The sequence below is a fragment of the Cervus canadensis genome, chromosome 14, assembly GCF_019320065.1.
Source record: "Cervus canadensis isolate Bull #8, Minnesota chromosome 14, ASM1932006v1, whole genome shotgun sequence".
Lineage (NCBI taxonomy): Eukaryota > Metazoa > Chordata > Mammalia > Artiodactyla > Cervidae > Cervus > Cervus canadensis.
In genome coordinates, this window is record NC_057399.1 from 12,828,231 (window position 1) to 12,855,293 (window position 27,063).

The 27,063-nt window shown below is 40.9% G+C and overlaps 1 protein-coding gene across 10 annotated transcripts in view; it reads left to right on the forward strand.

Annotated features, from left to right (window-relative positions):
• The window catches only part of RNF38 (ring finger protein 38), a 119,725-nt gene that overhangs the window by 45,265 nt on the left and 47,397 nt on the right, over positions 1-27,063 (forward strand). For 2 of the 10 annotated variants that reach the window (XM_043486593.1, XM_043486596.1), the window contains exon 1: positions 20,231-20,367. The exons of 1 other annotated variant lie outside the window; for it this stretch is intronic. Coding sequence is in view for 2 of the 9 variants with exons in the window: in XM_043486589.1 (XP_043342524.1) it covers positions 6,691-6,761 (71 nt within the window). In the remaining 7 variants the exon portion in view is untranslated. Of the gene's footprint in view, positions 1-6,690; positions 6,762-20,216; positions 20,368-20,527; positions 20,881-21,252; positions 21,277-27,063 lie in introns of those variants that run through there. 7 more of the 10 variants (XM_043486589.1, XM_043486594.1, XM_043486592.1 and 4 more) reach the window with 7 other exon arrangements.

Genomic DNA, 27,063 nt, shown 5'->3' on the forward strand with positions numbered 1-27,063 from the left:
GAAATAACTATTCCAAGCCTTGATCATCACCTTTGTGTACCTAAGTGAAAGTCACTCAATCGTGTCTGACTTTCTGCGACCCCATGGACTGTATAGTCCACGGAATTTTCTAGGTCAGAATACTGGAGTGGGTAGCCTTTCCCTTCTCCAGAGGACCTTCCCAAGCCAGAGGTTGAACCCAGGTCTCCCACATTGCAGGTGGATTCTTTACCAGCTGAGCCACCAAGGAAGCCCTTGTGTACTTAATAGGTGTGTAAAAAGCCTGGTTAGATCACTGAAACATGAGGTTCAGTCCTTACCTGCCCATTGTTGGCCTCGAGCCAGGCCAGGCCAGTGATTCTGTGTCTCTACTCCTATTTCTTGGTATGTTAGAGACATCACCTTTGAGGAGTTTCATGCATGAGGCAGGCAGGAGCTCATAGGTTGGTCTCAGCTGCTTTCTCCAAGGTACTTTTGTCAGAAGTCATTATAGATTTGGACTAGAGCTTAATAACAAAATGAGCAGAGTAAAAATATGCCTGCCTCCACATAGACTGACAGTTGCATCTTAGCAGAGATGCAGCAGTTGCCACCGAGATCATTCTGTAGACAGGGTCTCCGAGGAGAGAGAAGGTAAAGGGTCGTTCACCTCAAGAATCCTGCTTTGGTCATGGGGGTGCTGTTGGAGCCCCCACACCGTGTGGCTGACTGTGTGGCTTGTGGGAGCTTAGCCCCCGACCGGGGATCCAGCCTGTGCCTCCTGAAGTGGGAGTGCAGAGTCCTCACCACTGACCGCCAGAGAATTCCGTCTTTTTTTTTATTTTGAGTCTTTTTTTCTTGAGTTTGCTTGTTCTATTTGGTCTAGTATTCCTAGGGATACTTGAAGCTAGGCCCCCCCTTTTCCATGATAATGGATATCATGGAAAATCAGAAATATGGATAAACAAAAATAAGAAAAAATTTCCTGTCACCCAAGGATTATCATTGTTATATCATAGTGTATATTCTTATGAATGTTTCCTTCACACATCTGTGTATGCATGTGTTTGTTTAACCACCATGAAATCATACTATTCATATTCTTCTTTACTCTGCTTCTTTTAAACATTTTTATTTCCATAAATTTTCATCTCATCTAATTTTACCATATTCAGATTTTTCCAATTATCTCCCAAATACCTTTTTAACTGGTTTGTTTAAACTAATATGCAGTCTGGTATGCACATTGTATCTGACTATTTCCTTTAATTTCTTTTAATCTAGCACAGTGCCTATCTTTCCTTTCCCTTTTAGAATAATAACAACACTGACTTACTGAGATCCCCTGCAGAACCAACTTTTGGATGAGCTGATTGCTTCCTGTGATGTCTATTCCCCGTGTTTCCTGTAAACTGGCAATCACATCCAATAGTTTGATGGAGCTGAGGAAAGTATTTTTTGCTTGATTACCAAGCAGAGGTGATGGCTGAATTTCACAGTGTATCACATCAGAAGTCACATCTGGTTGGCCCACTGTTAATGATGCCAAGATGAGCAATTGGATTAAGATGTTGGGATTTCATCTCTTTACCCTGTCCTTAGGTCCTCCCTGCAATGACAGATAGTGTTTCTTTGGCAGTTTACAAACTCCCATCAGCCATTCACCTAATGATTTTAGCCCTTGGTGATCCTTGCCTGAATCAACCGTTTTGTGCAAAATGATGTTTTCTAATTCTGAAATTCCTTCTTTCTGTGTTGGCACTCTTCTATAATACAGAACTAGGGCTGTTCATTTTACTCTAAACGGTAGGATAAATGCATGCTTTTTAAAAAGTTACTATTAAGGAACTCCTAGATTTTCATGAATATGAAACGCTTTTGGCTAGTTACAGTCGTTTCTTATTTTTGTGTTTTTTTTTTCAATGCTTAAACTGGGAAAACTTCGGCCAGTGGGCGCCGCTGCTTTTGGTCCTGTAGAGCAGGTCTCAGAAAGCAGGTGGTGCTTTGGTTGGTGCTGTTGCTCTCACTGTTGTCCACTTTTGTAGCTCAAAACCTTCACTTTTCAACCCCTAAATCTTTGGGAATTCCTTGGTGATCCAGTGGTTAGGATTCTGCGCTCTTACCACCAAGGGCCCAGGTTCAATCCCCAGTCAGGGAACCAAGATCCTGCAAGCTGTGCAGTGTGGCAAACAAACAGAAACACAGAAATCTTTGTTTATGAGGTGACAGCTGCTAGCTGTTGGGTCTCGGAAATGCTTAAGAGAGGCCCACTTCATACTGCTGGATTAACACACCGCCATTACAATGCAGTGAGGAATAATTCTAACAGTGTTCAAAATGCAGCATTCACGTGACAGCTTAAAGATCCCTAACCATTTGTGCACATTTGTGAGAGTTGTGCACATTTTGCCCAGGTCTTTGCAGTTCAGTTTTGTGGTTTAGTGCCTCTTCTTTTTTATACTCAGATTTCAAGGAATTTGCATGTATCTCAATGTTTTTTCTGCTGATGTTTATTTAAGAAGATTATATGTTTGTTTCACAAACTTAATACAGCAATTTCCTCTTCAGAGCAATGTGCTGAAGAGTTTCAGTTCCATTCCAACTATCCTTGAGAGAGGATGACATTTGGAAAACCATGCTACATGACAGCGAAAGAGATGTGAGTTCTAGATGGGCCTGTCATTAGGAGACAGTATTACTGCGTATAAAGAACTGTTAATGGTCTTGTTTGACAATGTTTTAAGTATTTAGTGGTGTTGAATGACAGTGTTTCAAGTATATAACATACTAGCATGATAATTTGCTACAGGTTGTGTATTTATTGTGTTTTTAGCTCCCTTTTAGGAAAGAAAAACCGGTAGGAGATATGATCAGAAAGGTCTAGGATACCCAGGTCATGTGAGACCTGTAGACCAAGGAGTAAGGACTTTGGATTTTATTTTGAGTGGGAGAAGTAACCAAGGGTTTTAGGGGAGGAGTGACATGATCCATCTGAACCTTGAAAAACATCATTCATGCTACAACGTGGAGAACAGACTTGGGAGGCGGTACAGAAAGTTCATGGGGAAAAGTAGAACTAAGGAGACTAATTAGGAATCTGTCACATTAGTCCAGGTGTTGGCTTAGGTAGCAGCAGTGAATGATGCCGAGTAGTTATATTTCAGGCATATTTTTGAAGTAGGACCAACAGGATTTGCCAGATCATCGAATGTGGGATGTGAATTAAAGAGAGGAGTTGAGGAAGATGCCAGGGGTTTTGACCAGAGATGCTGGTGAATAGTTATGCCGTTTACTGAAACTGGAGGTAGGTTTAGAGGACAAGGTCGAGAGCTCAATTTTGGACATGTTATGTTTGAGATGATGCTTAGATATCTAAGTGATATCAAGTAAGTGGCAGGATATAGAAATCTGGATTTCCTTGGGGTGGGAGGTGGGAGAGCTGGGGCTTGGAAATTAAAATTTTGGTGTCATCAGCCATGGGACTCATTGGGATCACTAAAGGAGTGAATATAGATAGAAAAGAGAAGTCTGAGGATTTACCCTTGGGACATTCCAACCTTTATAAATTGGGGAGATGAGAATCGAGCAAAGGGGACACAGTCAGTGATGTAGGAAGCTTTCCTGAGGCCAAGTGAAGAAAGGGTTTCACGAAAGAGTAGGGTCAGCTGTTAACCTTCTAGAAGTCTTACACTTTTGTATTTTACATTTAGGTCTGTGATTCATTTTGTGAAAAATATGGTCAGTGTCTAGGTTCTTTTTTTCCCCCCTTTGGTATGTGGATGTCTGTTCATTTATTTTTAATGCTCTCTTTTGGAAGAGGTTTTTAAGTTGCTAAATTAGGTATCGCAACCTTCATCTTTCCAGGTTTGCGGAGCCCAGCTTTTTGACGACGGCCCCAAGTGGCAGTCTCCCCCAGCTGTTAGATGGTGTTATGTGAGCTGTTGCCAGCAGCCTCATTCTTCTTAGAGTGTGTGCAGCAGAAACACGCACAACGTCAGACCTTAGATACAAGGGTTTTGTGTAAGGATAAGATAAGTGTCTGTTTTGGTACCTCATTGAAAGGTATCTAATGTATGCTTGTATTTCATCAGTTCTTAGAATTCTTTTCACCAGTCTGATTTTAGTATTGCATGGTATTACACTAATAGGAGACAGAAAATATAATTTTTACCAACTTCTGGAGACACATCTACCAAATCTTTGACAGAATAGTTTGATGTGACTAAATTTGTCATTCTATACTCTCCCAGGAGATTTTAGTATTTGGGGATATTGTTGTGTATATATATTCTTCCTTCCAAATCATGGTTGTTGACTATGTTAAATGACGTTAACTGTTATTATTAGTACCCGTGGTAACTCTGTGGTTTATATTATTCTTATCCATAATTGTACCTTTTTGGCAACTGCACCTTCTCCCACCTTATCCTTCCCAGAATTGTCATCCAGTGGCAAAAACTTGCTAAGCTTATTAATGTTTCTTTCTTTCTTTTTTTTTTTTAATTGGAGGATAATTTCTTTACACTGTCGTGTTGGTGTCTGCCGTACAACAGTGCAAATCAGTCATAACTCTCTCTATAAATATCCCCTCCCTCTTGAGGCTCCCTTGTACCCCCAGTAAGTTTATTTCTGAAAAATAGAAATTGATAATAAATATTTGCAAATGTTTTTTCAGCATCTTTTGATGTGATCAAACTTTTTAAAGATTGGTTCTTATGCTAATACTTTGTTGATAAATTTTGTTGAATTAGTTAAGGAATCAGGCTTTTCTTAAATGAATAGATCATGGTAACATACTGTATCACATATGCAGTTAGTGTGCGCTAATATATATGCTTAACCATGTTTAGCATTTTTATCCTTGTGTTTGAGGTTAATTTGTTTTCTTATTTTAATCCTCTTTGTATTTTATAATCAGTATCATATAAAATGGGAGACAATGGTTTATATTAGGAAGTTAGGAATGTCACTGTCACTGGGATTATTGAATCTGTACATTTGAAGAAATTATGTTACATTTATCTAGTAAGGACTCTTTTGGCCGTACTGCGCTTGTGGGATCTTAGATCCCTGACCAGGGATTGAGCCTGGGCCCCTGGCAGTGAAAGTGCCGAGTGCTAACCACTGTGCCATGGGGGAATTCCCTGGAGACTTTTTATCCCTCTGTAGCTTTTAATAATTTTCTCTGTTACTGACAATTATATTCTCATTTTCTTTTATGAATATACAAGGCTAATATATGCTAAAAATCTGTCTTTAAAGTCTAAAGAGTTATTTCAGTAAGTGTGAAATAAAAATTTTTAGTATTAAGCAAATGTGTCAGAGTTTAGTTGGTAGCATTCTTTCTCAAGGATGTGGAATACTGGGACATCTGAAATGATGACATTGTCAATTTTATAAAATATGGTACCTATCAGCGTAACATCCACAGGAATGGCAGTGGGATATCTTCTTAGGTTCAACTAAACACTTGCACATTCAGACTGCTAAAGCCACCACAGATCTCACTTGGCAACGCTTTATTCAGAAGGATATAGGACAGAAACTGTAACTTTCTGTCAGATAAACTGTAAGGCAGTGGGAGTCCTCGCAGCGGTTCATTCTTCCTGAAGTGCTCTTCTCACAGCCAAGGGTCCGAGAGATAAGACCCACGATGGGTGGTGCGGGGAACTCCATGGGCATGGTTCCAGGGTCTTTTGCCAGGGACATACATGCCTAATTAATTACATATCACCACACTCAGAGGAGTTCAAGAACATGGCTTCCTACACTCTGTCTGCTTCCAGTCCAGATGCAGTTTACTAATTTGGTAGTTTCTGCCATAAACAGTGTTGCCAGATAACATAGGTGGCATGCTGTCTTAATCAGGTTCACAGGGATTAACCCAAGGTTAAATTCTTATATATAAGGAGAAGGGGTTTTGCCCATTTTGGTCCACAGTCATGCTTGCTGATTTTCTCACTTATGCCTTCTTATTTTATACAGTATCATCTTTCAGAAGGCTTTTCTTACTCCAAGATTATTTTTTAAATCGGCATTTTCTTTTAAAATTGGTTTTACCTAGATCTTGAGCCATCATTGTCTGTATGGTGAGGTAGAAGCTGAAACTTTTTACAGATGGCTTGTCCCTTGTTCCAGTCATTTATTGCACGGTCATTTGTTTCCTATTGGTTAGAAATGTCACTCTTGTCATAGAGCAGTTACTAGGAGGTAGTTCTTCAAATTAACAAATGGTTGGGTATATTAAAAATGTATATTTTTTAAAGTAATAAAAACCTACTTATAATCGTGTGATTGTGTATTAGATTGTGTTACTTGTATGCTGCGAATTTATAGTGTCAGTTTTTTTCCTTAAAGCAAGTATATGTAGTGTAAAAAGCAGTATTCTTTTTTTCTAAACAGAAGTTTGCCTTATTGAAGGCTGTTGTGCTTATTTAGGTGGCCTTACTCAGAAAACTAACCACTCAGTGCCGTGGAAAGCGGCGAATTAGGGGTTTGAATCATGGGGTTCTGGTTTCAGACCTGCTACTTCACTGACTGCCCCTTTGTGCAAGGCAGCCTGTCTGCGTTTTGTTTTGCTCAAACTGCACGAATAACAATCCCTGTCCTGCCTATTTCCGAGTATTGTTGAGAATTAGATGGGCTGATGGACATAAAGGCACGTGTAATTGGTAAAGCAGGTTAAATGTGAGGAATTATTGCATCTTAACTTTTCCTCCCTTTCTCTTGTAGGTAGTGTTGGCGCTTCTTTTCAGTGCCAGTCCATCCATCACGACCACATTTGTCATGATGACAGTGACAAGGTGAGGTCCGTGTTGATGTCTACGATGGTGAAAATGCATGCTGCCCTGTATCACTGAATTCACTTGCATAACTCTGGATGTAGAGGCAGGAGTGTGTGACTTGGGGGGCACAGTGTTGAGATGCAGAGGGCCTTTCTGGTTTGTTGCTGGGTTGTTAGACTGCTCCAGAAAACTTGCAGGTAATTCCAGGAGGTGGGCTGGGCTCCTGATAACCCTTCCATTTCCTTACCCCCATTCCTGTCTCTGTCACTGCACTTCCTCTTTTCCTGAACAGCCTGGATGGATTATCTTCATATCCGAACAGGTGTTTCCAAAACTGATAACTATCTCAGCAATTTGTGTGTGTTTCCAATTTGAAATATCTTCGACATTCCAGTTTGGTCTGTTTTGTAGTTGACTATATTATGGCTTCTTCTTATATTTACTTTTTCTTTTTTTTTTTTAAAACTCCGTTTCCAAAGCCCAATTTAAATGTTGAGGATTGAGAATGGAACCTCTCTGATTCATGCCAAAAAAAAACCTGCTTTAGGCTTGTTTTGTTTTTTAAATCAGGTCCAGACTTTTGGTATTTTGCTTCTGTTCTTTTATCTATAAAGAAACTGATCTCTGGGGGCTCTTCAGTACTCACGAGCACCCGTGATGGCCCAGGCCGTGAAGTGAATACTCACGTGGGCTTGGTGTCTGGAACCTCTGGCCGCTGATGTTGGACGGGCTTGAATTCAGCCTTTTCCGTCATCAGTTTCCAGTGGTCCCTCCCCCCCCCCCCCACTTCCTGTGTCTTATGGACAGGAATGTATCACTCCCCTGGTAGTTTCCCCAGGCGGACCAATCCAAGTGATGTTTTTCTCTGCTGTTTTAATCAAGATCCTCCTCCCTCATCCTGTTGGAGCCTGATCAAGAAGTTGGTTGAACACTGGGATTTTCCAAATGGCCTTTGTTCCGTGTGTTGATCTCTCTATGAGCTTTGCTCAGTCAGATTTTGGTCTGTTTATGGAGAGAGTGGTATACTTACAGTATTCCAGATTCTCTCTTATTTATGATAGTAATCCAGAGGCATGGGCTTAACTTTTAACTTCTTTCAGAAGCAAGCCACTGAAAGAGACTTCTAGACTATATAGTTAGCTCCTTAAAATGTGGTATACCACAGATTTTAGAAGTTAGCATCTGAAAATAAGACAAAAGGCAAAATCACTTTAGGTCAGTAATACTCCGAGCTGTTGTGTTACATAATTGTAAAGATGTGTGGGGGTTAAATTTTCTTTCCCCTGCTCAGTATAATATGCCTCTATCCATTGTTCACTTACAGTGGAGAAGCCAGATTTAGAGTCTAGAGATGAGATTTCTGTCCACCTCTGCCACATATTTTTTATCTACTTTAAAATGATTTTCTTCCTAGTGTCTGAACCTTTGTATGACTGATTTTGTGCTTTTAGGATGGGGTCTCTCCTGAAACACATGGAGAGAGGGAAGAGAAATTTGAGGGATTTTGTCACTTGGTCAGCCTATCAAGGAGCTGTCAGAAACTGCTCTGCTGTCCTCTCCCTCCTGCCTACCATGCATATATTTATGATTGTCTCCCAGAGGGAAATGGAGAGAATGGATTAGGGTCTCTTGAATATATTTATAATTTATTCAACTGATTCAGTCAGCAAATAATATTTGTTGATTGGCAGCTATGTTTCTAGGCACTTAGGGAATATATCAGGAGACAAAACAAAGACTGCTGTTTTTTCTTAAATGTGCAGTCTGATGGGGGGGCAGACAATAAACATAAACATAATATGTTGTACAGTATGTTACAGTAAGCACCGTGGATTGAAGAAAATGTACAGCAGAATAAGTGGGATGTGGACCACCAAGAATTGGATGGTACAGATTGCAGCCTTGAATAGGATCATTAGACATTATTCTGGGAAGGAGAGTGGTAGATAGGATAAGAAGCAGATCACTATGTTTGTAGCAGCTTCTGACTTCTTTCTTTCTATAATAAATGGGTGTTGGTTTTGCAAAGCGGCAGGGACACCTGCTCCCTGGTACATGCCACCTGGATTACGTGTTCTTTTCTCTCTCTCCCTGAAAATTGACAGGATTACAGAGTGCAGCTAATTCAACCCTGTTTTTAAAATAAACTTGGAAGCTGTGATCCCAGTGGAGAAAAGACTCCATTCCAGGGAGTCACCCTGGAGTGCTGGGGCTAGATCAGTTCTTCTATCCCAGATACAAGCCACATAAAATAATTGTCTGGTTATTTCTGAAGACATTTTCAAAACACATTGATACTTAATATCCTCACTTAACTTTCAGGCATGGTTCACTTCTCAGATTTGGGAATAAAAGTTGATGTTTCTTAAAAGTTGTCTGAATTTTAACTAATGCATGTGTGATGGAGGTGAAACCAAGGAGTAAAGGGGCCATTTGTTGTACATCCCTTCTGTAGCCTTGCAAGTGGCAAGCCCTCAAATCCCATGATTGAGCTTGTTTTCCAACTTAAGTTTCTCTGCTGCTGTACATCGGCTTGATGGTGCTGGAAGGAGCTGATTGCAGCTCTGAGGTTTACTGCTGAATACTGTGAGTTACATACTTCCATGTTCAGTTTATATTGGGCACAGCAATTCACACAAAGCCCTCTAGGAATATTTTTATATTCATTTATAATGTCATACCCCATAATTTCCAAGTAGCAAACCATCAATTATATATTTGAGTACCTACTATAAACTAAGCATTGTTTCAGGCATTGGAGACAAGTATAGTGAACAAACCAGACAGGAATCCTTACTCTTAAGGGGCTTGCTTTCTCTAAATGGTTAGGGAGATGGCAGAACATAATTAAAGGTACTGTCAGTTCATTCGTGTTATGAAGAATAATAAATCAGGTAAGGGATATAGGAGTATTAGGAGAAGACTGCCTTCCAAACACCCTTTGAAATAGGGATTGTTTTATTCCCATTTGTGAAGTGAGGAATGTGAGACAGATGAAGTAATTTGCCCAAGATTACCCAGTTAGTAAGTAGTAAACAGGGATTCAAACTCAAGCTCCTTAATTCCAGAGTCTGTATTTGACCAACTGAGGAAATCTGTTCCTAATGTCGCTTTATATACTCAACTCTGATGGGCTCAGAGAAAAACGTGTCTTCTAGTGAAGGCCCTGGAGAACCACAGTGAACCAAGTCAGTCGGCAGGCAGTTTTGGCCTGTTGGTTTTTTCTTGTCCAGCCTTTCGACATCCAAAAGGATTCATGACCGTTTGTTACTCCAGGCCTCTCTAAGCTGAAAGCCCTGCTTCATGCTCAAAAACCTGTGCTTCTTTGTAAGAAACCTCACGTCCTGTGTTGCTGTATTGCGCTGATCAGATGTGATGGTTATGTAAAAGGACTTTAAAAGGATAAAGAATACGGGATATATGTGATTGTGAGAGCATATTTATGTTTCACTTAGGTATTGAAATTAACCTAACTCGGCTGATGTACTTGAGATCCTGGGAATTAAGTAGTCACCTTCACAGTGAGAACACGCCTGGCCTGGGGGAGTAGGTCTGCCCTGAGGATGAGGTAGAACATCGCATAGTCTGGTGAGAGGAGACTCAGGTGAGAGGGGCGAGCTTGTAGCCTCAGTGGGACACTCTTCCTGAGTGGCCTGGTACTATGTCTGGGAAAGCTGGCCGTCTGAGAGAAGGAAGTGGGAGAGCTATTTCTAAACTGCATGTATGTAAATAGCTGGTCAGAGCAGAAGTCCTTTCTGGACAGAATTTCCTTGTGCTGGCCTTCGGTCCTTTGGTCACGGAAGAAGGCACCAATCCGATTTGTGTGTGGTCATCCTGCAGACACCACTTTCAGAAAGGTGGGAGATGTGCTGTTGGTTTTCCTTCCATGATTGTATACTTCCTCTTATCTTTTAAATATTCAGTTGTTTTTTTTAATTACATGGTGATTAGAAAAAAAATATGCAGCACTACATTCAGTCCCTCTCCCCAGAAGTTAACAGCCATTGGAATTTTAGTATTAACAGGATTTTTTAAGTTATATTTGTATAGGGTATTTTTCATCTTGCAAACAGTGGTTTTTTAGTATATTCAAAGAGTTGTTCCTCTGTCTCCACCATCTAATTTTAGAACACTTATCATCACTACCCACCAAGAAACCCATACCCTTTAGCAGCCTCTCCCCATTGTTTCTTCCCCTCAGCTCCTGGCAACCACTGATCTTTCTATCTCTGTGGATTTGCCTGTTCTGCACATTTCATATAAATAGAATTACAAAAAAATGTGGCCTTTTGTGTCTGGCTTCCTTCACTTAGCATGATGATTTCATGGTTTGTCTATGTTGTAGCATGAATCAGTACTTCATTCCTTTTTATGGGTAAGTAATATTCCATTGTGTGGAGCTAGCATGTTTTGTCTGTCAGTTCCCTAATTAGTGAATATTTGTTTCTATGTTTTGGTTATTATCAATAACACTTTTATGAACATTTGCCTGTAAGTATGTTTTTGTTTTCACATGATTTTAACATTTTGAGGAGCTGTCACACTCTTCCAAAGTGGCTGTACCATTCTGCATTCCAACAAATGCCTGAGGGTTGCAGTTTCTCCACACACTTGCCGATACTTCTTTTTCCTGAATGTCTTTACACTACAGCCACTGTAGTGAGTGTGAAGTAGCATCTCACTGTGGTTTTAATTTTCATTTCTCTAGTGACTAAGTATGCTGAGCATCTTTTTATATGTTTATTGGCCATTCTTAAATCTTCTCTGGTCAGTTAAAAAATGTCAGTTAAAAGTCTTTTTATTGTTCCTGCCCCTTGTGCTTTAAAACAAAAGAGAGAAAAACAAAACCAAATCTTCCTGTGCCCCGTATTATATAGTTACACGTGTTTATTAGGGAAATAGAAATAAATTGTTATAAGTAGGTACACCATCTTGCAGTAGATAACACTCTTAACGTGCTTTTTTTTCCTTTAAATTTTTCTTTGCCTTCTTTGCACAGTTACATTAAAACTAAACTGCATTGATTATCTATGGTTGTGTAATTAATTATCCTAAAACTAAACTGCACTGATTATCTATGGTTGTGTAATTAATTATCCTAAAACTTAGTGTTGCAAAGCACCATATCTTAGTTTCTTTCATGGTTCTTAGGTTTTCTGTGCTCAGCTAGATGGTTCTTGCTTGGAATTTCTCATGCATTTGCTGTCAGATGGTGGCTAAGACTGGATTCATCTCAATGTCTTCACTCACATGTCTGATGGTTGATGCTGATTGTTAGGTGGGACTTCAGCTGGGGTCCTCAGCATGAGCACCTGTAGGTAGCATGGGCTTCCTCACAGGATGGCAGCTTGATTCTAAGGGTGACCAAGAGACCCAGGCAGGTGCTATATGGCCCTTTATGCCTAACTTCAGAAGTCATAAAGCTTCACTTCCACCATAGTCACAGGCCTGCCCAAATTTAAAAGGAGGGAGCATCGATCCCAACACTGGGGAAGAATGTCTACATAATGAGAGAATGAAGGATGGGAGAACTTACGGTTCTCTTGGAAAGTGTGATCTGCACATTATATACACATGAGACATCAGTTGGCTGCATAATGTTGCACTGTAAGGATACATGGTGATTTATTTAACTTGTCTTTAACTGTGGAGCTTTAGGTCATTTTTTTTAAATTGTGCATTTATTCATTTCAGTTCAATTCAGTCGCTCAGTCGTGTCCGACTCTTTGCGACCCCATGAACCGCAGCACAACAGGCCTCCCTGTCCCTCACCAACTCCCAGAGTCTACCCAAACCCATGTCCATTGTGTCGGTGATGCCACCCAACCACCTCATCCTCTCTTGTCCCCTTCTCTTCCTGCCCTCAATCTTTCCCAGCATCAGGGTCTTTTCAAATGAGTCAGCTCTCCGCATCAGGTGGCCAAAGTATTGGAGTTTCAGCTTCAGCACCAGTCCTTCCAATGAACACCCAGGACTGATCTCCTTTAGGATGGACCGGTTGGATCTCCTTGCAGCCCAAGGGACTCTCAAGAGTCTTCTTAAACACCACAGTTCAAAACCATCAGTTCTTTGGTGCTTAGCTTTCTTTATAGTCCAACTCTCACATCCATACATGACCACTGGAAAAACCATAGCCTTGACTAGACAGACCTTTGTTGGCAAAGTAATGTCTCTGCTTTTTAATATGCTGAGTAGGTTGGTCATAGCTTTTCTTCCAAGGAGCAAGCGTCTTTTAATTTCATGGCTACAGTCACCATCCACAGTGATTTTGGAGCCCAGAAAAATAATCAGCCACTGTTTCCACTGTTTCCCCATCTATTTGCCATGAAGTGATGGGACCAGATGCCGTGAACTTAGTTTTCTGAATGTTGAGCTTTAAGCCAACTTTTTCACCCTCCTCTTTCACCTTCATCAAGAGGGTCTTTAGTTCTTCTTCACTTTCTGCCATAAGGGTGGTGTCATCTGCATATCTGAGGTTATTGATATTTCTCCTGGCAGTCTTGATTCCAGCTTGGGCTTCCTCCAGTCCAACGTTTCTCATGATGTACATATAAGTTAAATAAGCAGGGTGACAATATACAGCCTTGACATACTCCTTTTCCTATTTGGAAGCAGTCTGTTGTTCCATGTCCAGTTCTAACTGTTGCTTCCTGACCTGCATACAGGTTTCTCAAGAGGCAGGTCAGGTGGTCTGGTATTCCCATCTCTTTCAGAATTTTCCACAGTTTATTGTGATCCACACAGTCAAAGGCTTTGGCATAGTCAATAAAGCAGAAATAGGTGTTCTTTTGGAACTCTCTTGCTTTTTTGATGAAGCAGCGGATGTTGGCAATTTGATCTCTGGTTCCTCTGCCTTTTCTAAAACCAGCTTGAACATCTGGAAATTCGTGGTTCATGTATTGCTGAAGCCTGACTTGGAGAATTTTGAGCATTACTTTACTAGCGTGTGAGATGAGTGCAATTGTGAGGTAGTTTGAACATTCTTTAGCATTGCCTTTCTTTGGGATTGGAATGAAAACTGACCTTTTCCAGTCCTGTGGCAATTGCTGAGTTTTCCAAATTTGCTAATATATTGAGTGCAGCACTTTCACAGCATCATCTTTCAGGATTTGAAATAGCTCAACTGGAATTCCATCACCTCCACTAGCTTTGTTCATAGTGATGCTTCCTAAGGCCCACCTGACTTCACATTCCAGGATGTCCAGCTCTAGGTGAGTGTGAGTGATCACACCTTCGTGATTATCTGGGTCGTGAAGATCTTTTTTGTACAGTTCTTCTGTATATTCTTGCCACCTCTTCTTAATATCTTCTGCTTCTGTTAGGTCCCTACCATTTCTGTCCTTTATTGAGCCTATCTTTGCATGAAATGTTCCCTTGGTATCCCTAATTTTCTTGAAGAGTTCTCTGGTTTTTCCCATTCTATTGTTTTCCTCTGTTTCTTTGCATTCATCACCAAGGAAGGCTTTCTTATCTCTCCTTGCTATTCTTTGGAACTCTGCATTCAAATGGGTATATCTTTCCTTCTCTCCTTTTCACAGCTATTTGTAAGGCCTCCTCAGTCAGCCATTTTGCTTTTTTTGCATTTCTTTTTCTTGGGGATGGTCTTGATTCCTGTCTCCTGTACAATGCCATGAACCTCCATCCATAGTTCATCAGGCACTCTATCAGATCTAGTTCCTTAAATCTATTTGTCACTTCCACTGTATAGTCATAAGGGATTTGATTTAGGTTCATACCTGAATGGTCTAGTGGTTTTCCCCACTTTCTTCAATTTAAGTCTAAATTTGGCAATAAGGAGTTCATGATCTGAGCCACAGGCAGCTCCCGGTCTTGTTTTTGCTGACTGTTAGAGCTTCTCCGTCTTTGGCTGTAAAGGATATAATCAGTCTGATTTCGGTGTTGACCATCTGGTGACGTCCATGTGTAGAGCCTTCTCTTATGGTGTTGGAGGAGGGTGTGTGCTGTGACCAGTGCGTTCTCTTGGGAGAACTCTGTCTATTCGCTTAGCAAACACTTGTGAGTGCCTCCTCTCTGCCAGGCACACCTGAGCCAACAGACTACCACGGTGAAAAGACCGACAAAGAAGGTCCTTCTTCGTAGGGTGCTTGCTTTGTGGAAGGGGCAGAAAATGAACCATATATGTAAACAAGTAAATAACCAGATACTCTAAAGTACTGCGCAAGTAGTTGAGCAGTTGGCTACTCTAGTTAGGTATTAGGCAAGGCCTTTAAGAAGGTGACACTTAGGCTAAGATCTGACTGATGGAAAAGAACAAATCGAGAAAATCTGGGCCATAGAACATTCTAGGGAGAGGAAACAGCTAGTGCAAAGGCCCTGATAGAAACAAACAGAAGGAGAGCTGATGTGCTGCAGCAAGGTGGATGAGGGTAGAAGTGGTGATATGAGATGAGGTCGAAGGGGAAGGTATAGACGAAATTGAGTGGATCTTGGTAAGCCAGGGAAAGAAGTTTAGATTTTATTCTGTCTATATGGGAAGCCTTTGGAAGGTTTTAAGCAAAGGAATGACATTATATATTCTTTTACAGTATCCCTTTTGCTGCTGTGATAAGAATTTTTTAAAATTATTGTAAAATCTGCAACACAAAATTTACCTTCTTAACCATTCATTTAGGCTTACAGCTCAGCAGTGTTACGTCCATTCACATTGTGCAGCCAGTCTCTAGAACTCTTTTAAGTTGCAAAACGAAAACTATATTCATTACACAATAGCTTACTCTTCTCCTCCCAAGCTCTGGCAATCCCTCTTCTAGTTTGTCTCTTCATTTGAGTGCTCTGTGTCCCTAATATAAGTGAAGTCATGTAATAGTTGTCTTTTTGTGACTGACTTAGCATAGTGTTGTCGACATTCATCCATGTTGTAGCATGCTTCAGAACTTCCTTCCTTTTAGAGGCTACATAACATCCCACTGTATGTGTGACACATTTTGTTTATTCGTCCATGGATGGTCACGGGTTACTTGCACGTTGTGGCTGTTGTGAATAAAGCTGCTAGGACCCTAGGTCTGCAGATGCCTCCTTTAGACTCTGCTTTCAGCTCTTTTGGGTATATGCCTAGAAGTGGAATTGCTGAATTTTTTTCCCCCTATTTTTAATGTTTTGGCGAACCACTATTGTGTTTCCTGAAGTGACTGCACCATTTTACATTCCCGCCAAGAGTGTACAAGGATTCCAGTTTGTCCACATCCTTGTCAACACTTTTTTTTTCTGTTTCTGTTTTTTTGTTTAATAGTAGCCTCCTAATGAGTGTGAGGTAGTATCTCATTGTGGTTTTGATTTGCATTTTCCTCCTGACTAGTGATGTTGAACATATTTTCATGTGCTTATCGGACATTTGAACATCTTTGGGGAAATGTCTGTTTCAATCCTCTGCCCATTTTATAATCAGGTTTTGGTTTTTGCTTGGTTGTAGTTCTTTATGTGTGCGTGCTTGTGTGCTAAATTGCTTCAGTCATGTCCAACTCTGCAACCCTATGGACTGAAGCCTGCCAGGCTCCTCTGTCCATGGGATTCTCCAGGCGAGAACTCTGGAGTGGGTGGCCATGCCCTCCTCCAGGGGATCTTCCCAACCCAGGGATCAAACCTACTTCTATTATGTCTCCTGCATTGGCAGCAGGTTCTTTACCACTAGCACCACCTATAGTTGTTTATATATTCTGGATATTAATCTCTTATCAGACATGACCTGAAAATATTTTCTCCTATTTCATAGGTTCCCTTTTCACTCTGTTGCACTGATGTTTTTATTTTGAAGTAATCCAAATTTATCTATTTTTTTCTCTTGTTGCCTATGAGTTTCAGAATGAGATCTTCCTTATATATGTTCTAAGATTATAGTGGTTTTCTTTTGTTGGAATAAGGAAAAGGGACTTCCTGGTGGTCCAGTGGTTAAGATTCTGCACTTCCAATGCAGGAATCACAGATTGGATTCCTGGTTGAAGAACTAAGATCCTGAACGCTGCAGGGTGGCCAAAAGACAAAAGAATTAGGAAAAAGGCAGAAAATCTGACAAGAAATTCATAATTACTAAAGAAATGTAATTTCCAAGTTCAGTTGACTAATCAGCAAATTCTTCCAAACATTTAAAGAAGGCACATCACCAATCTTACAGAAGCTCTTGTAGAGAACAGAAAAAGAATACTCCAGGATTCATTTTCTAAGGCTAGCATAATATCTGTGACAAGACTTGATAAGGATGTTAAAAGGACGGAAAGTGACAGCTAATCTCACTTAAGAACACAGATGTAAAGATTGTAAGCAAAATATTAGCAAACCAAATCCAACAATGTTTAAAAAAAGAGTAGCACAATATGATATGGTTTTATAGGAATGTAAAATTGGTTTAACCTCCAAAAAGCAATGTAATTCACCCAGCAACAGAAATTCTCTGATTATCTAATAGATACAGAAAATTTTGATAAATATCCATTTTATGGTAAACTTTTAAAAAATTTAAAATAAAACAAAACTCCCTTGATTTGCTAGAGGGATCTACAATAAACCTACTGCCAACATCATACTTAAAGGTGAAATGTTGGAAGCTTTCCAGTTTTGGAATAAGACAAAAATGCATGTTCTCACTGTATCTATTTAGCATTGTACCGGGAGTCCTAGCCAGTGCAGTAAGACAAGATAAGGGGAAAACACATTGGAAAGATAGAAATTGAATGATTATTTTGTGCCAATGGGATTATATGTGTAGGAAACACAAAAAAGTTAAGAAAACTATTAGAATTAATAATTATGTATAAAACTTAGAACAAACCCAAGAACAATTGTGCAAGATCTCTTCAGAAAACTGTGAAGCATTAATGAAAAAATTAACAGCTCAGTTAAGTAAATGATGCATCTTACTTACAGTTTGAAGATTTAATATTATAAAGATATCAGTACCACCTAATTCATCTCGAGATCAACGTGACAGTGAAAGTCACTCAGTCGTGTCCTACTCTTTGTGACCCCATGGACTATACAGTCCATGGAATTCTCCAGGCCGGAATACTGGAGTGGGTAGCCTTTCCCTTTTCCAGGGGATCTTCCTAACCTAGAGCGATCTCTGCATGGCAGGTGGATTCTTTACTAGCTGAGCCACAAGGGAAAGCCCAATAAAAAAATCTCAGCAGTTATTTCCATGTACTAGAATGTTAGGACACCAGAGTAGGCCAATGACCACACACATTTGAAGTAACTGCAATATTTTCCTCTTTGGTAAGCAACATATATTGATATATTTTTATTTTAGAAGTTGAGGGGACTTAAATGACCTAGATACCCCAGGAAGAAGTTTTTAGTAGTTATTTATGGTTTTCACTTCTGTCATGAAAACTAATTTTTTTAAAAACCAATTTTAAAGGCAGTCTTGGAGTCAGAATTCTCAAAAAGCACTTACTACAAGCAACTACTTTTCCCGCAAGTGCTGTAGTGTTCCCTAGCCACGTGTGGCTGTTTATACAATCCTGGTTAATTCATTAGTTGCACTAGCCCCATTTCAAGTGCTCATTCAGTAGCCATGTGTATGTAGATAATAGCTACCTTTTGGATGCTGCTGGAGATGTTGAACTTTTCTATCATTGCAGAAAGATCCATTGGACCACCTCTGCAGCAAGGTTCCCGACGTTTTTGTACAGACTCCAAGTAAAATTTTAGGTTGACTAGGGATGAGCAACTGCTCCAGTATAATTTACTCCCCACCACACTAGGTGGTCAGTGGCCCACCTTAAAACTTAACCCACTCATTGGGTGTTTGTTAGCAGGGTACCAGATTTTCTGGTTTAGAAAATCAGTTAGAAAAATAATTGCAGTACAAATTTCAAACTATTCAACCTTGAGGTGTGGAAGCATTGTTTACCAGTGGACAGACTTCTTAGGTCAAGTCCTCACACCCCAGTTAAGTAAGATCTCAACCATTTAAGAAGGGTTTTGAAGAGTTTGCCTGATAAAGGGTTGACTGAAGGCCAGGGGAAATGCATAGAAGTTTAAGGATTAGGAACCCTGGAGGACTGTAATAGGTTTTTGCCACTGAGATTCAACACTTGAGGAACCTGACTCTTACCTTACAATTGGACAACTTCCAAATGGTAATTTCCTTCCCTGTTTCCCAACCCCCCCACTTTTTTTTTCTTCTCTTCTGTACTTGCCCCTCTTCATTACATACCTGTTTAGTTAAACAAGAAAAGCTGTTTCAGGGTGGTCTGTATTGTGCAAGGAAGCTTGTGTGACAGATTCTGTTGGAAGATCTGTAATGCCAGGTGAATCCACAGCAGGAGACAGAGGTTAGAAGTGGATTACACTGGATGCACCTAAAGGTGTGGTTGGGATTTATGCGTCTGTACAATGAAATGAGAGGCGGGGACCTTAAAAGTTTGGATGTAATCATCTCCAAATTGGCTTGCTTTGGAAGACTGGCAGAGAGGGCTTTGAGGGGGAAGAGTGGCTAGATAACAGGGCTACATAATGGGGGTGTGGGGCTGGGGGAGGGGACGTGTTCATGGGGGCCCCTTATCTCATTTTAGCTTCTCTTTGTTAGGAGTTGTAAAAGCCTGTGATGTGATTGCTGGAACTTTGAACTCAGCAGTTGCTAAGCACCTGCTGTTGTGTTTCACGCTGTAGGTTTGGACTTTAGGGTTATAGTCAAAACAGTCTGATCTCTGAGTCTGACACGGGAGACAAATGTATTCAAATAATTACCATATTGTGTTATTCATACATAGAGGTTCAGAGGATCCTGGAACATCATTTTAGTCTGGTTCCTTAATTTTCTATCGGAAGCAGCTTTGGCCAAGAGCAGGCTGGAGACTGGTTTGAGCAATGCCGAAAGAACTAGAACCTGGGTTTTTTGATGATTGGCCTGAAATATGGTCCCCATCCTTGAAGACATATAATTCCTATCTACTTAAAACCCACTTCTTGGATGATGTCCCCTTAACCTCCCTCTTTCCTTCGATACCACTTAAACTATTTTGTCCTTGTATTTACTGCGCTTTATGGAAGATGTTACATCCTCTTTTAGTTCTTGAATGTGATTATCAGGACAGCCAGCATGCCAGCTTCTGTCTCCGTACCTGTCTCATTTCCTCTTCTCAGCACAATATAAATGTCAGGTTTAATTGAGCCTTACAGTAGGACAAATTAGGGTTGAATCAGCCTCTCCAGAGATACATTGGACAAAGACACTCGGACAAATCACCTGCCTCTACATCAATAAAAATTCTTAACATTTAGGCCACATGGATACATATACTGTATTTGGAATCTGAATGAAGTCAGCTACTGTTTGATGGCTAAGTTTTGGAGGCGCTAGGCACGCACTTGCAACAGCACTGTGGGAGAGATGTGTACGAATTGGGAGGCTCGGCCCGCCCGCTGCCGCGCGTAGCGGCGGCCTTTCTGTGCGCGGGGGGCGGGACGGGGCGGGACGGGGCGGGGCTGCGCATGGGCGCTGCGCGACGGCTCTGTTGCCGGAACTAGTCCGAGTCGCGCACCGGGACGCGCGCAGCCCGCCCCGCCCCCTCCCCGCGGGTGGAAACAAAAGGGTCTCCGCGCGCCGAGACCAGCCGAGGGGGAGAGGGGCGGAGCGTCTGGCGGTCCTGCACCCTGGTCTCGCTAGGTTCGTTCCTGCGAGGGGTCGGAGTGGGCAGGTGGGCGACCCGGGGCCGAGAGTGGGAGGGCCGCGTGCTCGCGCATCTTGCGGCCCAGCGCCGGGGGGCGTCGCCTGCGCGCGCAGTGGAGCGTAGTGCGCCGGCGCGCGGCGAGCCCTGTCTTCGAGCACCGGGGCGGGGCGCGGCGGGGCGGGGCCCCTCGTGCAGCGGTGCGGGGCCGTGAGGCGGCCCGGGCGGTTAGGGCGCGGGGGCGGAGAGGATGGAGCCCCCGAGGCGTTAGCCGACCCTGTTAGGTCTGGGCGTGCAGCTGTAGTTTTGTGGCGCGGCCCGTGTGATGGTGCCGGGAGGAAGGAAGCGCCGTGACAGCGCCTGGGTCGGAGTTCGGGTTCCGGGGTTGAGAAGGCCCGGGAACGGAAGATCTGGCGAGCTGGCCGCTGGCTGGGCGAGCGGTCACAATAGGAGGCGGCGGCCCAGCGAGGAGCTGCGGGAGTAGCCCCGCAGGGCGGAGCCTCCCCTCGCAGGTACTGGCTGCCGCAGCCGTTGATTCCCGCAAGAGGGCGGGACGGACCGAGCCTCGGGCGGTTAGCAGCCTGCGGGGCCGCGCTAGAGATGTGGTTGCCTAGTGTTCAGCGGGGCGCGGCCGGGCCGCCCGGCGCTCTTTGTTCCCCGGGCAGCGATGAGGAGGTGCGGGCACAGCCCGAGGGAGCGCCAGCCCACCGCCGTCTGGTGGATGGCCTGGCTCTTTTGCTGCCTCCCTGTTTGCCCAGGCGCAGGTGAAATGATGTCACTCAGGAGAACGCAGAACCCGGTCCGAAGGGTCCTCTCTCGCGTCCTTCTGCAGCCGCGGGTTTCTGAACAGGCTGCGTTTTGTTCTAGGAGATGGAAGGTCTTCCATTCAGGGCTGAAGAATGAAAGAGGTTGGTTTTGAGCCGAGAGTTTTTCAAATTATTGAGGGATAAAGAGAATAAAGTTTTTATTTGCGTGTGTAGGACTTGTAAGACCTTGCTTTTTTATTTGTGCTGTGAAAATGATGTATTAAGTTGGGTGTGTGAATCTTCCACCGTAAATAGAAACAAAATGTAATCTTTAATTGCCGTTTCTGTTTTCTTAACTTAACACACGAAGATTTAAGTGTATGCAACTCATTCACAATCGTTTATTACCTTAAAATTGCAAGACTTTTTGAATCCTGTTTGGCCTTGATTGCAGGTACTGTTGTTAACACAATTACCGCGGAATTCCTTTAAATAGCTCCCAGCCTTGGTAACTAGGCTTAACTTTTGTTTTTTAATCCATTCCCTCAGTTTTTAAGAAATCAAAACTTAATGAGGATCTAGAGACAGTTGGGATCAAATTAAAATTGTTTTTGTCTTCCATTAGGAAGAAATTTGGGGCTTCCTACAGAAGTAACAATACAAGACCAAATGTAGGGATCAGATCATTTGCATTGCAGCAGGCATGTACTTGTAATAAAAAGATAAAATGGAATTTTAAGTAGAAATTGTATCCAGCTCTTGCTCGCTCTTAAAAGTATTCGTGTAATATATTTCACTTTTTGAAGACCTATTGTGCCTTGAATCTGTTAATTACAGGGGTTCAATTTTAAGTTGATATCTATAGTTTTCTTTAAGGCTTGTTTCTGAAAGACTTGGTGGCCTTTAGAGGCTGTAGCTGAATAAATTTTGCCGCAGATTAGCCGTGTGGGCCTCAGGTTCTTATCTGTAAAATACGAGTTGGATTTAAATGATCTCTGTGGTCCCTCCACTTCTGATACCTTCTGTGACTCTGAAACGTAGTGTGTTCCTATACTTGTTGAATTTCATATACTCACCCTATTTTTATAGCTAAACTAAGTTGGAAGTTATTAATTTGAATAAGTATTGAGGATTTTCTGTACTAAGGTAACCTGATTGTTGAGGAAGAGTGGATGGACAGAGGGTGACACAGTTAGATACACTTGAATATGTTAGCATCATAATGTGGAGTTTAGGCCTATTGTGTCTCTGCCAACTGCTTTGGATGAGGCTTTTAGTTACATCACTAGCCTGTTTTTATTTGTGCTCATTTTTTACTTTTCCCTGCGAGGAGGAGAGTGAGAAGTATGAGTGAGAAATCCTCAGATAAAAGTCTCTGAAATAATTGATCAGTGTGGGAAGATGATTGATCTTTGCCTTCTACTTCCAGTCTGTTCCATCTCTTTCTCTCTATGCTGCCCCAGTTTTGTTTAAGCCACCACCATTTTGTAATTCATTTTGCTGGTAAGGTAGCTCTTAATTAGGCCTGTGATTGTTGTGCAGTGTCTAGGTCTACTTACTAGTTTTCTAGTTATTTTTCTACTAACCGCATATATCAGACATCCATTTTCATGTTGTCTTGGTTAAATCATAGCTTGTTTTATTTATTCTCTGGACAGAGTATAGGGATTGTAAACACACATTTGAACTCTATAGTTGTAGTCTAGTTCATTTGTTCAGCAAATGTGAAATTCTTAACATCATATTGTCTATTTGGAGATCAGGCAAATGCTTGAACTCTATAATAATAAACAAGTAAGAAATTGGAGCAAGTAGACAAAGAGGGGCCATATACACAGTCTTGTCTTTCCTCCAGCTCTAATGTAATTTCATGTTCCTTTTTAAAGGATCTGAACACTTTTCCTTCTCTTAAGTTAGGGGACCCTGTTACCCTCATTTATTTCTATTGAATTTGCCCCTCACTAGACTGAATCTCTTTGAGGGCAAGAAATATTTATTTTTGTTTTCATAGTATCTAGCATATGATAGATAGGCAATAAATATTTGAATTATTATCTTTAGTAAGATTTATGAAGAGCTCAGTCACACTTCATTTTTTCAAATGTTTATGTGTGTAAGTTTTTTATTGATTGGGAGTGTTCCTGGTTTAGGTATTTTCCAAATCCATATAATTCTTAGAAATCTTGAAGAGATGGTTTAGAGCAATTTACAAAGCAACAACAACTTTGAGGTTAGCAGCTTAAGTAAAATGGTTTAGAAGCACTTCCTTAAGGAGAGAGTAATCCTTAGGCTGGCAGATCCTGGATTGTGAAAGTGAACGAGAGAAAAACTTAATAGTAGAATGTGTAACTCTTATTTTTCCTAACGTTTATGTTCACCAGTTCAGTGCATTTAGTGGTTAGAGACTTCCTTAGTTGCACCTTCTTCACCCCTCCCCATTAATTTGTGTGACTAAGGGGTGAGAGAGAAGGGTGGAGCCTTTCAGCTATTTTCACCAACCCTGATTTTGCTCTGCTCCCCCAAAGACATGGATCCAATTTGTTGTTGCTCTAACTCATGAATGGGAATAATTTATTTTTTTTAAAAAGTATCCCAGTACTGGAAAGTAATGATCCTTCTCAGGTAAGTAGTACCAATTCTTAAATGGTTTAAAAACTGCATAATTACACATACCATAAACTGACTTAACAAACACTTACTTGTTAAATGTTTAGGTTACTTCTAGTTCCCTTTGAAATTGTTGATGTGATGAACATATTTATGCATATGACTTTTCTCATATTTGAAATATAACCTGAGAATTTATCAGATAACAGATCAGTGATTTGAACTGTTGTTAATAAAATCTCCCTGATTACTTTCCAGGAGATTAACATTTGCCATCGTGGAAGCAGTGAGAATATTTGGATTTTTGTATAATTTGGATCTGACCTCTTCATTTTTTAGGTACCCAGACTTTGACCAAAGGGACTAAGGGACTTGTTGGAGTCAACAACCAAGCACCTAACTCATCATCTTTTGTTCTTTCCTTTTTCGTGTTAGCCTGTGATTTTACTGCCTTTGAACAGTTGGTGTGCAACTTGTAACAGTGAACAGTTTTTTTTTTTCTTTCCTGGAGAGTATTGTTACCATTTTGGAGAAGACTGTTTGGCCTTTTGAGCAATTTATTTTGTGGAAGGTACACATTATTTAATACTGGCCTAGAGGTTATCATACACTTGTATATTCTCTACTTTTATGAGAAAGATGTAAATGAACAAAGAAGGAAGCTGTCGTAAGAAGTGATTTTTGCCTATGGCTGATTCACATTGTTGTATGGGCAGAAGCCAACACATATTGTAAAGCAGTTATCCTCCAATTTAAAAAAAAATGCCATACAGGATTTTGTTAGTTTTAAAGGAGTCATACATAGTAAGCTTCTAGCACAACCAACATAAATATCCATGGTAGTGTGGTTTTTTTGTTTTTTGTTTTTTTTTTTAGTGATTTTGGAGGAAGCTGATTCTGGGACTATGTGGACCTAAGTCCTGTGTTATTTTTAACACAATAACTACTGTAATTTACCACAGTGATGATAATAATAGCACACTCTCAAACACTGAGGTTAAGTTGTTGGTAGCGTGGCTACCAGGCCGGGGAAAGGCCACATTAAATAGAAGATGACCTTAAAATAGTAATGTATTGTTTCTTAAAAGGTTAAAGTGTTTTCTATAATTTCAGTCTTATAAAACAGGAAAGAGTTATGCTGGATGAACTAGTCATATTGTTATATGTAACATTAAAAATGAAAAGTGTGTGGAGTTGCAGGCTCAGTCCCATCTCAGGGATGTTTCATGGCAGGACTTCTAAAATACAGTTGCATCCCGAGAGAGGTACCATGTCTTTGTAATGCTCAGCAGTTGGTATGTTAGGGGAAAATAGAGCTGTATTGGTTTTCAGATACTGTATAACCTGACTAATTTTAACTGAGGGAGAGTTAGGGAAGTAGCAGAAGTCAGAAACAATTTCCAAGGAAACATTTATTTTTAAGTACTTAAAATAGCTTTAAGTAAATAGGCATTGTGGAATAGTTGCTAGTTACTAATCCAACTAGATAGATTACAAAGAAGAATGTTACTTTTAAAATTCTGCAATTAGAAGGTGGTTTAGTGGGTTGAGTCTGAATCTTAGAACCAGATACACTTGGCTTCAAATTATGGCTCTGGTATTTATGTTTCACTTTAAGCAAGCAAGCTGGTTAACCCTAACTTGTAGCATGTAAAGATGAGAAAGCCCAGTTTGATTCCTGGCATGAAATTTACTATTACCGAATTGAGGTTTTAAAAACTGCTGTATTGCTTAGGTATTTTTTAAAAAGTTTTATGTCTTTCATAATCAAATTAATACAGATTTTTTCTCTAGAATTCTGGAGAAGAAACTTTCCTTGAGTATGGTACCCAATTTTTATTCTGTTACGTACATGTTTGTTGTGCGAGTTTTCTATTGTGTAACAAATTGCCACAAGTTTAGTAGTGTAAAGCAAATCTTGTTACCTTACAGTTTCTGGATCAAAGTCCTGGTATGGGTTAGCTCTAGAGCCTCTGTCAAGGTCTTATTTGGCTGGGCTCTGATTTTATTAGAGACTTAATGTCCTCTTCCAAGCTCATTGTTGTTGTTATAATGTGGTTCTTGTGATTGTAGGACTGAGGCCCCACGTTTTCTTTGAGGGCATCTTGATCTTCTCGAGCTATCAACTATCAACTGATGACCGCGTTTAGCTTCTAGCTGCCCTCAGGGGGCTACCATTCATGTGCCTTCTCAGAACACAGCAACTTCGTCTGTAGGGTTGGCAGGAGAGTCTCTTAAGGAAGTGCTCAACTTCTCTTTTTAGAGCTTTCTCTGATTAAATCAGGCCTACCCAAGATAATCTCCCCTTTGATTAACTTAAAATTCACTGGAAATCTTAATTATATCTGAAAATCCTTTCACCTCTGTGAACGGGTTTGTATAACTTAGGTCATGATTGAACCCAATCAGGGGAATGAAATTGACTATGTTTACAGTGCTCCCCACATACCACGCAGGGTGGAGGTACACACCCTAGGTGGGAATCTTGAAGGCCATCTTAGAATTCCCTCTTCCCTTCTCTCTCCTTTTCTCTCCCCTTTACCCCTCTCCCTCTATGTCTGCAAGGACCAGGGTTTGTCAGTTTTTTATGTATTACTGAAATTTGTTTTCCCAGCCAGCTTTTGTACTAGCAGTTTGTAAGAGTGCTGCTCACACTTTTCAAGTGTGTAAGACTGCTTAAGTGTGATAGTTGATGGTATGTCACCTTATTAAAACACTCTTCAGATGTACTTTATTGTGCAGATTATAAACTTGTAGAAAGAACATGAAGCCTGCATAAAGGAACAGGCCATTTTGAGAATTACTTTAAAGTGGTAAAAACACTCCTTAGATTGAATGGAGTCAGGAATGTGAAAAATACTTCTTCTGTGAAATATTTTCTTCCTCCTGCCCTCAGATAAAGCCATGGCTCCTCCCTCTATTTTTTTTTTTTTTAAACAAGAATAAGCTCCTTGAGCATGGGATCTTGTTTTCTTTTCTAAGGTAACTCTTTGCCTATAGGAGGCAATCAGTAGACATTCCTTGATTCACTCATTCCTACTTCTTCACAGTGATGAAGGACATTAACACATGCATGTTTATAGTACAGAGGTGAGCTTGAGTTCATGGCCACAGCCTTTGTGGAGCAGTACTAATAAGTTCTAAAATTACTGCCTTCAGTCCTAGGAAGGTCTTTGGAAGTAGTTATTTTCTTAGCAACAGGCCTAGTTATCTGTTGATGAGGCTCATAGCAAGCCAGAAAGAAAAATTTCTAGAGGGGCTAACAAGTTTACTATAGCAGCGTTATTCATATAATTAGCATGCCACTTTATGCTCTGTCTGTTCCTTCCTCTCTGGCTACTT